The 13,068-nt window shown below is 45.4% G+C and overlaps 2 protein-coding genes, 1 long non-coding RNA gene and 1 pseudogene across 3 annotated transcripts; 2 read left to right on the top strand and 2 right to left on the bottom strand.

Moving 5' to 3' along the window:
• The first annotated feature begins 2,096 nt into the window (after positions 1-2,096).
• Positions 2,097-3,361, top strand: LOC9640775 (annotated as a pseudogene).
• A 2,836-nt stretch (positions 3,362-6,197) lies between these two features.
• Positions 6,198-6,842, top strand: LOC9640535 (probable C-terminal domain small phosphatase). Its single transcript, XM_002985923.2, has one exon. It carries the CDS (start codon positions 6,198-6,200, stop codon positions 6,840-6,842), a length of 645 nt encoding a protein of 214 aa, XP_002985969.2.
• A 108-nt stretch (positions 6,843-6,950) lies between these two features.
• LOC112340768 lies at positions 6,951-7,418 on the bottom strand. The gene is made up of 2 exons (XR_002990267.1): positions 7,358-7,418; positions 6,951-7,289 (listed from the first exon to the last, which is right to left on the bottom strand). It is a non-coding gene; the product is annotated as an uncharacterized LOC112340768 (long non-coding RNA).
• Positions 7,419-7,420: 2 nt separating this feature from the next.
• LOC9640534 lies at positions 7,421-8,214 on the bottom strand. Its single transcript, XM_024659741.1, has 4 exons — positions 8,146-8,214; positions 7,778-8,076; positions 7,549-7,715; positions 7,421-7,488 (listed from the first exon to the last, which is right to left on the bottom strand). The coding sequence occupies exons 2-4, from the start codon at positions 7,971-7,973 to the stop codon at positions 7,462-7,464; spliced, it is 390 nt and encodes a 129-aa protein (XP_024515509.1). The 5' UTR covers positions 7,974-8,076; positions 8,146-8,214; the 3' UTR covers positions 7,421-7,461.
• Between the last annotated feature and the right edge of the window lie 4,854 nt (positions 8,215-13,068).

The following is a 13,068-nucleotide window of genomic DNA, read 5'->3' as shown; positions in this document are numbered from 1 at the left end:
CATCAGAGTAGACCCCATCAGTTGCTTCCTTACTCATTGTATTATCTCTACACTCCATAAAGAACCCTTACATTGTATGCAGGGGTGAAACCGCACAGCTTGACGATCCGCTGGAATTCTCCCATGTGAATTGCAATCCCAGGAGCACCAATGAGTTCAAAACCGGGGAGATTCTTTGAGCTTGAAAGCAGCGCTCACGGCACTATTGGGCAAGTAATGTTTAGAAAATGTTTCTTTCTATTACATTGATCTTCTGCTGGCTTGCAGATCGGTGGTGGTGTCAACTTGTGGAACGCGACTCGATGCTAGAGCGAGTCATGTGATTGCCAGTGCTTGATCGTCTTAGGTTGGACCTGAGTTGCAGCAAGAAGGCGAGTAAATTCCTTGTAGTAACATATCTAAAAGAAAAAGTCTTGTCAGGACGGAGTATACTGACTGGTGGCAAAAAGTTTAGTGATCTGCCAAGCATTGATAGAAACTCTAGCTGGTTTAGCGCAATCGCAACTATCATGTCCATGAGGTGGATCTCGGAAGGAAAACGTAAGACAAGTAGAATAGTTTAAGCTGGAATCCTACCGCCACACCAGGCTGGGAATCGATGAGGAGCTTGTCAACATCTTGGTCTCCAGTACGTATCATCTTGGACTCTTCATGCTTAGTTGTGAGTGACTATTGGTGTAGCTCCTGGTTACGTATGCTGGTGCAGTAACATCGCTCGAAGATCTGGATCTCAACAGAAATGCTGGACTGCTGGCTCTTCTCTCGACATATTTGGAGGCAATGTTTCATATTGCGATGTCTTGAGTTGGGACAGAGATCAGCAAAAAACTGTTGATTTACTTGTCATAACCTTTGTCTATATCACATTTTTGGTTGTGATGTACTCCCCACTTGGGGAGCAGGCAAATGTGGATCAGGATTCCTATGTTCATGGTAACGGTAATCAACAATAACTCAAGTAGCTACCATTCAGTGACCAACACTTCACACTGTGTCTCATGGAGCTTTACCTTGTGCTTGCTCATCACTTCTGCTTTTGCTGCTGGAAATGAAGGTAGCAGTTTTCTTCCCTAGAATCTTGATAGTTTCTTACTGTTTTGAGTACACTCGGGCAGGATCTGTACTGTAAAGGAAGGCTAAGATCCACAGAAAAAACGTCATGGAAAACACACAGAGAGTTATACTATTGAGCACTGTAGTTTGCTGATGGATCGCCATGGTCGTCGCTGGTGTGGACACAGAAACTATCGAGATTTTGGAGAGAGAACTAAAGAAAACTGCAGCAGCAAAAGCCGCAGTGATGACCAGGCATGAGAGGAGCGATGCAAGCACAAGCTTTCGAGTAGGAGCCATAATTTCTGGAGAGCCAAGAGAAAAGAGAATAGATTGAGCAAACAAAGGGGGCCATCTCCCATAGATAAAGATCCAGGAGCACGAACTCACACAAAAGCTCGCACAAACTTTTACTCCAGTGGCAGTAGTAGCACCTTAACGTTGATAACCATGGTTTCACCACCATGGTTGGAATGATCTACAATGAAACACACGTTCTCAATGCTCAAGTCAGAATAGATATCAGCAAAAGACGAACTTCTTGAGGCGAGTTTAGATTGGAGCTAAGGGAAATTTGGAGCTGTTGGATTCTTTCTCAGCTGGCAAACTTCCGCCTTCAGTGACTCAAATTCGCTTTACATCCATGCTGGAGATCAGAACCAAAGCTACTGAACTCTCTCTGCGTTCCAGAATATGCAATCGAACAAATCTTCAGTTATGTCAAGGTTCGTTCCCAGTAAGTTCAGTTCACTAGTACTGCGCATACTCCTCTCAAACTGTGGATTGCCATTTAAGGGGGACAACGCTCCCACCTCCAAAACCAGCGAGCCTGAGAATAAAAATCCATGAAACTGATACTTAAACCAAGGAAAAAAAGGAAGAAAGGAACGAAACTCGCTGCTTACCACACCCGGAAGTGCTTGCATGCACTCCGGTCTGTGAAAAGCTTTAAGCTCTGGCGGCTGGGAATCGATGAGGATCTTGTCAAAATCTTGGGCCAATGGTCTCCAGGACGTATCATCTTGGTGTGTAAGTTATGAGTGATTAACCTCTTTGATTGATCGATCGATCTCCATTCCCCGATCGATCAATGAGCGTAGAATGAGATGATCACTGGCTATGTGCAGCTCGGCCAGATGAAACGATTAAACTACTTGTCTTATCACTTTCCTTCGACGTCCACCCCATTGACAAGAAACTTGTCGGCTGATTGCGCCAAACCGACTAGAGTTTCTTCAGCAATTGGCAGATCACCAAACTTTTGCCACCGCTCGTCATGACCATGCACACTCCATCCTGGCAAAAATTTCATATGTTACAAGCTATGTTTTTGAGAGAGAGAGAGAGAGAGAGAGATCCAATGCTGGATGTGTGCGTTTTTTTGTAGGGAAAGATGAAGCAAATTTTGGGATCTACTCTGCTGGATTCGTCGCAGTCTTCGCTGGTTGTGAATTTCGAGTCGGAGAAATCGGCTGCCGAGTTTGCTGGAATGTATCGCCGCGATGATCTTCCCGGCGGACACGTGATCATGCTCGGGGGAGATTCTTTGAGCCTGAAAGCAGCGCTCGCGGCACTGGAAGCGTATCTAGGCAAGTAATGTTCTTTTTTCTTACTATTGCATTTGTTTCTAGATTTTGACAGCTCTCGTTTCTGCTAGATTTCAGGCGGCTTGCAGATCGGTGGTGGTGTCAACTTGGGGAACGCGAAGTCTTATCTCGATGCTGGAGCGAGTCATGTGATTGTCACCTCGGTGAGTGTTTTATATCAGTCTTATGAGGGAATAACTCCAACTTTGGTTTTTCTAGTTCGTGTTTAAGGACGGCAAGGTCGACACTGAAAGGCTCCAGCAGCTAGTACGCCTTGTTGGCCGGAAGAGGCTCGTTTTGGACCTGAGTTGCAGAAAGAAGATGGATAGCTTGTAACACATGAAACTTTTGCGACGAGTTTCTTGTCCATGGGGTGGACGTCGAAGGAAAGCAGTAAGACAAGTAGTAAGAATAGTTTAAGCTGGAACCTTATCGCTGCTACCCCAGGCTGGGAATCGACGAGGAGCTTGTCAAGATCTTGGGCCAATGGTCTCCAGTACGTATCATCTTGGACTCTTCATGATCTTGGTGTCTTAGTTGTGAGTGAGTATTGATGTAGATCCCGGTTACGTATGCTGGTGGAGTAACATTGCTCGAAGATCTGGATCTCATAAAAAATGCTGGGGGCGTTGTAGACGTGACTCTTGGCTCTGCTCTCGACATATTTGGAGGCAATGTTTCATATTCCGATGTCTTGAGTTGGCACAGAGATCAATCCTGAATTCATTTCCGAGGTTGACCAACCCCAAATTGTAAGACCAACACTTCGCATTCTAAAACTCGGTGGGAGCCTCTGTGTGTATGGCTGCCCCTTTTGTTTTCTCATTCCTTTTGCTCGGAGAAATGGCTCCTTCTCAAAAGCTTCTGCTTGCGTGCCTTCTCATCACTGCTGCTTTTGCTGCTGGAAATGAAGGTAGCAGTTTTCTTCTCTAGAATGTTGATAGTTTCTTTCTGTTTGAGCTGGATTTACAGACCATGTGATGGATCAAACAAACACTTGTGGGCTCAATAGAGCTCTGTGCGTGTTTTCCATGATTTTTGGTTGGATGGTTTTTGTATTTCTTTTCAAGGCTAGGCCATGTTATGTTCTTCCGCTTTGAGAACTTAACCTAAACAAGTTTTTTTCACTTCCACAAGTCCCATTGTAAAACATTGCTTGGAAATGCCTGCCATTGTAGCGCAAAGACTGGCCAAGGTGGCTGGACAATTCAAGGCCAAGGACCGAGACTTTCGTTTACAACCCAGGCCAGTCTATACCAACCAGTGCCAAAACATTTGCAACTTCGCTGTTAGAAAGCCATGGCTGGAACTGCCTAGTGCCTATCGCAATTTGGCCAGGTCTTATTAGAACTGGCCAGGCACTATTAAGGTGGAGTTATCTTTAGTTGTGAACTCTCAAAGAACATAACATGGCATAAGGCATTACAATGTTAAATACTGATCCTACTGCTGCAATGCCATTTGAACTCCTTGCTATGAACACATGTTCTCAGGGAAGATCACCCGTAGGTACATTCCAGCAAACTTGGCAGCCGATTTCTCTGACTCAAAATTCACAACCACTGAATCCATCAGAGTAGACCCCATCAGTTGCTTCCTTACTCATTGTATTATCTCTACACTCCATAAAGAACCCTTACATTGTATGCAGGGGTGAAACCGCACAGCTTGACGATCCGCTGGAATTCTCCCATGTGAATTGCAATCCCAGGAGCACCAATGAGTTCAAAACCGGGGAGATTCTTTGAGCTTGAAAGCAGCGCTCACGGCACTATTGGGCAAGTAATGTTTAGAAAATGTTTCTTTCTATTACATTGATCTTCTGCTGGCTTGCAGATCGGTGGTGGTGTCAACTTGTGGAACGCGACTCGATGCTAGAGCGAGTCATGTGATTGCCAGTGCTTGATCGTCTTAGGTTGGACCTGAGTTGCAGCAAGAAGGCGAGTAAATTCCTTGTAGTAACATATCTAAAAGAAAAAGTTTTGTCAGGATGGAGTATACTGACTGGTGGCAAAAAGTTTAGTGATCTGCCAAGCATTGATAGAAACTCTAGCTGGTTTAGCGCAATCGCAACTATCATGTCCATGAGGTGGATCTCGGAATGAAAACGTAAGACAAGTAGAATAGTTTAAGCTGGAATCCTACCGCCACACCAGGCTGGGAATCGATGAGGAGCTTGTCAACATCTTGGTCTCCAGTACGTATCATCTTGGACTCTTCATGCTTAGTTGTGAGTGACTATTGGTGTAGCTCCCGGTTACGTATGCTGGTGCAGTAACATCGCTCGAAGATCTGGATCTCAACAGAAATGCTGGACTGCTGGCTCTTCTCTCGACATATTTGGAGGCAATGTTTCATATTGCGATGTCTTGAGTTGGGACAGAGATCAGCAAAAAACTGTTGATTTACTTGTCATAACCTTTGTCTATATCACATTTTTGGTTGTGATGTGGGAGCAGGCAAATGTGGATCAGGATTCCAAGCATAATTATGTTCATGGTAACGGTAATCAACAATAACTCAAGTAGCTACCATTCAGTGACCAACACTTCACACTGTGTCTCATGGAGCTTTACCTTGTGCTTGCTCATCACTTCTGCTTTTGCTGCTGGAAATGAAGGTAGCAGTTTTCTTCCCTAGAATCTTGATAGTTTCTTACTGTTTTGAGTACACTCGGGCAGGATCTGTACTGTAAAGGAAGGCTAAGATCCACAGAGAAAACGTCATGGAAAACACACAGAGAGTTATACTATTGAGCACTGTAGTTTGCTGATGGATCGCCATGGTCGTCGCTGGTGTGGACACAGAAACTATCGAGATTTTGGAGAAAGAACTAAACAAAACTGCAGCGGCAAAAGCCGCAGTGATGACCAGGCATGAGAGGAGCGATGCAAGCACAAGCTTTCGAGTAGGAGCCATAATTTCTGGAGAGCCAAGAGAAAAGAGAATAGATTGAGCAAACAAAGCGGGCAATCTCCCATAGATAAAGATCCAAGAGCACGAACTCACACAAAAGCTCGCACAAACTTTTACTCCAGAGGCAGTAGTAGCACCTTAACGTTGATAACCATGGTTTCACCACCATGGTTGGAATGATCTACAATGAAACACACGTTCTCAATGCTCAAGTCAGAATAGATATCAGCAAAAGACGAACTTCTTGAAAAGGAAATTTGGAGCTGTTGGATTCTTTCTCAGCTGGCAAACTTCCGCCTTCAGTGACTCAAATTCGCTTTACATCCATGCTGGAGATCAGAACCAAAGCTACTGAACTCTCTCTGCGTTCCAGAATATGCAATCGAACAAATCTTCAGTTATGTCAAGGTTCGTTCCCAGTAAGTTCAGTTCACTAGTACTGCGCGTACTCCTCTCAAACTGTGGATTGCCATTTAAGCGGGACAACGCTCCCACCTCCAAAACCAGCGAGCCTGAGAGAAAAAATCCATGAAATTTTCTACGGCCAGAATTATGGTATATTTAGTAAAGTGTATTTAATTTGATTTATAAAGATCCTTTACAATTAGGGCTTGCGTTCTTTCTTTCTTTTTTATCACAGCGATGAAGAGGGCGAGAGAATATGGCGATTGGAGTTTTGCAACGCTCGACATGGTGACCAAAGTAAAGAACAAAAAGGTAAAGGTGACACACAGTTCTCCACTACTACCGCCAGCTTTGGAGGAGAAACCGACGCTTGTGTTAGACATGGACGAGACACTAATCCATGCCCACAAGGCTATAGCGTCCCTCAAGCTCTTCAGTGGGAAGACTCTTCCATTGCAGCGCTACCTTGTCGCAAAGCGGCCGGGTGTGGATACATTTCTAAATGAGATGAGTGAGATATACGAGATTGTGGTTTTTACTCGAGCGGTGAAGCCTTATGCGGACAGGATATTGGATAGGCTCGACCCAGCTGGGAATCTCTTCACCCATCGCCTCTACAGAGATTCATGCTCGCCCAAGGAAGTGGGAGGGAGAAAGGTTGTGAAAGATCTTTCGAGATTAGGGCGGGACCTCAGACACACGGTGATCGTGGACGACAAGCTAGAGTCCTTTTGCTTGCAGCCCAGCAATGGAATTGTCATCCGTGCATTCAAAAACAAGAAAGGGCATAAATATGATGAATTGAAGAAAATAAGCAATCTGCTTAAGGAAATTGCAAGAGCTGAAGATGTAAGACAAGCGTTGGAGAAGCTTAAAAGTTAGACAAAAGATCTTGTAAAAGGAAACTCATGTATCCACTGTGTATGCTGTAACAACTGCTCACTCTAAATTGATTGTGGCACTGTCTCCCTCACAAAAACAAATGTCCAATTTAGCTTTGGAAACAATGTTATGGCAAATCATAATCAGAAAGACATCTCGAGTTTCAGTCTGATTCATTACTTGAGAGTCAATCGATAATTGTGATGCTTAAGCAGCGTCATCCTCTCTGTCCTGAAACGCAACGTAGAGCCTCCCAAAATCCCATGGCTCGATCACCTGGCCTATCCTTTTAGTGTGGCTTGACAAGAGTGGTATATAGTTTAGATACGATCTCATTATGCTCACTGTTTTGTTGTCCATCCCCACCTACAAATCAAACATGGACGAGAGTGGTATATAGCTTGGATACGATCTCATTATGCTCACTGTTTTGTTGTCCATCCCCACCTACAAATCAAACACGGAGTGAGGAAAACAAAACGAAAACAAAGTTTGTAAACGACAGAAGTTTATACCTGTAAGATATCTCCAGTGAATAAAACACCCCTCCCTTGAGCTCCATGAGACCAGTGGAGGATAGCAAAATGGCTAAAAGCGTGAGTCCCTCCCATAGTAGAACTTACCCTTTTCGTGCTGGTAAACCACTCTGCAAAAGTATGGATACAGAGAGATCGAAACGAAAGAGAGAAACAAAGGTAGACAATACCATTCGTGGGTATAAACCGGGACGCCTCCAAAAGCCTCGCTCCATCGAGAGTTTGTGCTGTAGTAATGCGGGTGAGAGATGGCAATCGCTCTCAATCCACCTAGTGACTTGGTTATCTCCACTGTGGCATCGTCTAGAAATGAGATGCAGTCCCACAGTATGTTTCCCTCTATCAAAAACATAAAAACCATAAAAAATGCGCAACGGCCATAGCTCCAAACATACATACCTTGAGTCTGGATGAGAAACGCACGCTGTCCAATGCCAAACTTTGGAAAGGTTATGATCTCGAAGACCTGCGGCTCATGCTTCTTGAAACCATTGCGAAACTGCAATCTCATCTTGCTCATGGACGTCCATACCTGACCTTCCCTAAAACTAAAAGTCAAGAAAACTCGAGACCTCCAGGATTTCTGAGAAAACATCCCACCAGACGTGTGCCTCCATAACTTTGAAATCCAAGAGTGTTAACAGGGACTCTCGTGGTGTCTTTGTAGAAAGCAATAACGCCGTGCATTGCTTAGAAACCTTAAGAGATGACCAAGATCTCAGTAAAAGGACAAACTTGTTAAAAGTCGAGGAGAAAGGTTGACAGACCTTGAGATCCTCTGGAGATATCATCAGCTGCTGGATGTGGTGGAGGCGGAGCAGAACCTCAGGTCAGACCCTGCTTATCCTGCTTACTATCACTCGCATGGCCAAGCCTCCTGTTTGAGCGGTGTTGGACGCTCCATTGAAGCAAGCGCATATAACACGGTTAAACACGTTTCTTACTGGAAAGCCATCGGTATAGAGCAGCTGACGACTATCAGCTAGAACGCAGCGTATTTGGAGGGTTCCAGTCTGTATGGCCACCTATTTTTCACTCGTTTAGTTCTCTCCAAAATATACATGAGTTTTCTTGTACCTGTAGATGGACTTAGGACAGACGTCCGAGATGTAGATCGTATAGTAGATGTGCATTTCATGTAGACGATGTTTCCATAAGTATGGATAGTGCTGTCCTTTTGGAAAGTGCTGGCTTGTCCGATCATCACAACCGTGTCAACATAATCGAAAACTCACAACTGGAAAAGAAGAAACAAGAAGAGAGCAAACGGAATAAGAGCTTACCGGATAGGATAGATCTTGCACTGCCGCTGAGACGCTCAACCCAAACGTAAGCTGCGCCAAGACACTAGGAGATGATATCCTTTTGATCCATCGCCCGGAAAACCAGCCTGCTCTCTTCCACTTGTGTCCAGGAAGTTAATTCTGTCGTTGACGAGCGCGCCCGGCATTTGGAGTGCAGCTGAGCGATCGGGGATGCCATGAAAAACATCGGGAAGCTAGAACCTGCCAGGACTTGAACCTCGGACGTCCCCATCATCCAACGGCCATGATGCGATGCGCATAAGAGCTTGCCGCCCTCGTCACATCTTGCGACAATGGCCGCCGGATCCATCGCCCAGATCCTTCACAGCGACCACAACAACAGCGTCTTCCTGCGAAATCTCCTCGTCCAGATGTATGGCCGCTGCGGCTGCCTGGAGGAAGCGCGATCGGTCTTCGATTCTACCTCGGATCCCAATCTCTTCTCTTGGAATCTCACCCTCCAGGCCTACATTTGCAACCACGACCTGAAGCCGCGGCCGGTGACGTGCAGCGCGCCAAGCAGCTCTTCGATCGCATCCCTGCAAAGAATTCCATCACCTGGGACGCGATGATCGAGATGTACTCGCCGAGTGGCAATCTCGGCGAGGCGGAGGCGGTATTCCACTCCATGCCGGAGCAAACCCTGGTTTCTAGCACGGCCATGATCGTGCCATATGCCCATAACGGGCATCTCTCACGCGCCGTGGACGGCCATGATCCAAGGCCACTGCCAGAACCAGCGGCTGGATGAAGCTAAAGATCTCTTTGATAGAATGCCCTAGTAACATGGACGACCATGATCACCAGGCCGGGCATATGGAGCAAGCAAAGAATCTCTTTGAAGATGCCCCGGATCTTAATGAGGTGGCATTTACGGCTATGATCGACGGCTATGCACCTCATGGCTGCTTGGAGGAGGCTAAATGTTTGTTTGAGAGGCACGTGGTGGCCTGGAACTCCATGCTTGGCACATATGCCTCGAATGGGCATTTGGACGAGGCACTAGATTCCTTCCTAAAGATGGCTCATCTCTTGGGCAACAATGATCCATATGCTCACCTCTAGAAACCATCTTGAAAATGCAATGTTTATTTACGATCGAATGCCTTACAAGAGCAAGATGGCGCGCACAGTGCTCCTCTCGGCCTATCTCTGGAATTGGCCACCTCCAAGAAGCAATGAGCCTCTTCCGGGCACCAAACTCTCTAAGCTCTCGAGAGAATGCCAGAGCAAGACTTAGTCTCACACACACAATGTTAAGAGTTAAATTCCAAGACTGATGTAAAACACTTACCGAGGTGACAACACATGACTCGCCCCAGTATCGAGATAGGACTTCGCGTTCCCCGAGTTCATACCACCACCAACCTGCAAGCCACTTGGAATCTAGCAGAAAACAGCGCTTTTCAAAATCTAGAAATTGTATACGCTTCCACTGCCGCGAGCGCTGCCTTCAGGGTCAATGAACGTGTCCTCCGACTCGAAATTCACAACCAGCGAAGACTGTGACAAATCCAGCAGAGTAGACCCGGCCAGCAAGATCATCCATTTCTTGACCACTTTATTTTCTCGAGTCAAGCTTAACTTCAAAGAACAAAACATGGCCTAGCCGTGTAAAGGAAGGCTAAGATCCACAGAAAAAACGCCATGGAAAACACACAGAGAGTTATACTATTGAGCACTGTAGTTTGCTGATGGATTGCCATGGTCGTCGCTGGTGTGGACACAGAAACTATCGAGATTTTGGAGAAAGAACTAAACAAAACTGCAGCAGCAAAAGCCGCAGTGATGACCAGGCATGAGAGGAGCGATGCAAGCACAAGCTTTCGAGTAGGAGCCATAATTTCTGGAGAGCCAAGAGAAAAGAGAATAGATTGAGCAAACAAAGGGGGCAATCTCCCATAGATAAAGATCCAGGAGCACGAACTCACACAAAAGCTCGCACAAACTTTTACTCCAGTGGCAGTAGTAGCACCTTAACGTTGATAACCATGGTTTCACCACCATGGTTGGAATGATCTACAATGAAACACACGTTCTCAATGCTCAAGTCAGAATAGATATCAGCAAAAGACGAACTTCTTGAGGCGAGTTTAGATTGGAGCTAAGGGAAATTTGGAGCTGTTGGATTCTTTCTCAGCCAGCAAACTTCCGCCTTCAGTGACTCAAATCCGCTTTACATCCATGCTGGAGGTCAGAACCAAAGCTACTGAACTCTCTCTGCGTTCCAGAATATGTGATCGAACAAATCTTCAGTTATGTCAAGGTTCGTTCCCAGTAAGTTCAGTTCACTAGTACTGCGCATACTCCTCTCAAACTGTGGATTGCCATTTAAGCGGGACAACGCTCCCACCTCCAAAACCAGCGAGCCTGAGAGAAAAAATCCATGAAATTTTCTACGGCCAGAATTATGGTATATTTCGTAAAGTGTATTTAATTTGATTTATAAAGGTCCTTTACAATTAGGGCTTGCGTTCTTTCTTTCTTTTTTATCAGAGCGATGAAGAGGGCGAGAGAATATGGCGATTGGAGTTTTGCAACGCTCGACATGGTGACCAAAGTAAAGAACAAAAAGGTAAAGGTGACACACAGTTCTCCACTACTACCGCCAGCTTTGGAGGAAAAACCCACGCTTGTGTTAGACATGGACGAGACACTAATTCATGCCCACAAGGCCACAGCGTCCCTCAAGCTCTTCAGTGGGAAGATTCTTCCATTGCAACGCTACCTTGTCGCAAAGCGGCCGGGTGTGGATACATTCTAAATGAGATGAGTCAGATATATGAGATCGTGGTTTTTACTCGAGCGGTGAAGCGTTATGCGGACAGGATATTGGATAGGCTCGACCCAGCTGGGATCTCTTCACCCATCGCCTCTACAGAGATTCATGCTCGCCCAAGGAAGTGGGAGGGAGAAAGGTTGTGAAAGATCTTTCAAGGTTAGGGCGGGACCTCAGACACACGGTGATCGTGGACGACAAGCCAGAGTCTTTTTGCTTGCAGCCCAGCAATGGAATTGTCATCCGGGCATTCAAAAACAGGAAAGGGCATAAATATGATGAATTGAAGAAGATAAGCAATCTGCTTAAGGAAATTGCAAGAGTTGAAGATGTAAGACAAGCATTGGAGAAGCTTAGAGCTTAGACAAAAGATCTTGTAAAAAGAAACTCCATGTATCCACTGTGTATGCTGTAACACTGCTCACTCTAAGTTGATTGTGGCATTTTCTCCCTCACAAAAACAAATGTCCAATTTAGCTTTGGAAACAATGTTATGGCAAATCATAATCAGAAAGACATCTCGAGTTTCAGTCTGATTCATTACTTGAGAGTCAATCGATAATTGTGATGCTTAAGCAGCGTCATCCTCTCTGTCCTGAAACGCAATGTAGAGCCTCCCAAAATCCCATGGCTCGATCACCTGGCCTATCCTTTTAGTGTGGCTTGACAAGAGTGGTATATAGTTTAGATACGATCTCATTATGCTCACTATTTTGTTGTCCATCCCCACCTACAAATCAAACATGGACGAGTGGTATATAGCTTGGATACGATCTCATTATGCTCACTGTTTTGTTGTCCATCCCCACCTACAAATCAAACATGGAGTGAGGAAAACAAAACGAAAACAAAGTTTGTAAACGACAGAAGTTTATACCTGTAAGATATCTCCAGTGAATAAAACACCTCTCCTTGAGCTCCATGAGACCAGTGGAGGATTTGTGCAAGGCTAAAAGCGTGAGTCCCTCCCATAGTAGAACTTCACCTTTTCGTGCTGGTAAACCACTCTGCAAAAGTATGGATACAGAGAGATCGAAATGAAAGAGAGAAACAAAGGTAGACAATACCATTCGCGGGTATAAACCGGGACGCCTCCAAAAGCCTCGCTCCATCGAGAGTTTGTGCTGTAGTAATGCGGGTGAGAGGTGGCAATCGCTCTCAATCCACCTAGTGACTTGATTATCGCCACTGTGGCATCGTCTAGAAATGAGATGCAGTCCCACAGTATGTTTCCCTCTATCAAAAACATAAAAACCATAAAAAATGCACAACGGCCATAGCTCCAAACATACATACCTTGAGTCTGGATGAGAAACGCACGCTGTCCAATTCCAAACTTTGGAAAGGTTATGATCTCTAAGACCTGCGGCTCATGCGTCTTGAAACCATTGCGAAACTGCAATCTCATCTTGCTCATGGACGTCCATACCTGACCTTCCCTAAAAGTCAAGAAAACTCGAGACCTCCAGGATTTCTGAGAAAACATCCCACCCAGACGTATGGAGCGTGTGCCTCCATAACTTTGAAATCCAAGAGTGTTAACAAGGACTCTCGTGGTGTCTTTGTAGAAAGCAATAACGCCGTGCATTGCTTAGAAACCTTAAGAG

Source organism: Selaginella moellendorffii, unplaced genomic scaffold (assembly GCF_000143415.4).
Source record: "Selaginella moellendorffii unplaced genomic scaffold, v1.0 SELMOscaffold_70, whole genome shotgun sequence".
In the NCBI taxonomy this organism is placed as follows: domain Eukaryota; kingdom Viridiplantae; phylum Streptophyta; class Lycopodiopsida; order Selaginellales; family Selaginellaceae; genus Selaginella; species Selaginella moellendorffii.
The sequence above is the reverse complement of the archived record's forward strand: the minus strand, read 5'-3'. Positions and strand labels throughout refer to the sequence as shown.

Bases quoted from the DNA above. Each gene is read 5' to 3' on its own strand.
- LOC9640535 (XM_002985923.2), top strand. From the start codon at position 6,198: ATGAAGAGGGCGAGAGAATATGGCGATTGGAGTTTTGCAACGCTCGAC.
- LOC9640534 (XM_024659741.1), bottom strand. From the start codon at position 7,973: ATGTTTTCTCAGAAATCCTGGAGGTCTCGAGTTTTCTTGACTTTTAGT. The intron at 7,716-7,777 runs GTATGTATGTTT...TTTTTGATAGAG, and splicing joins GTTTCTCATCCAGACTCAAG to GGAAACATACTGTGGGACTG. The intron at 7,489-7,548 runs GTATTGTCTACC...ATACTTTTGCAG, and splicing joins CCGGTTTATACCCACGAATG to AGTGGTTTACCAGCACGAAA.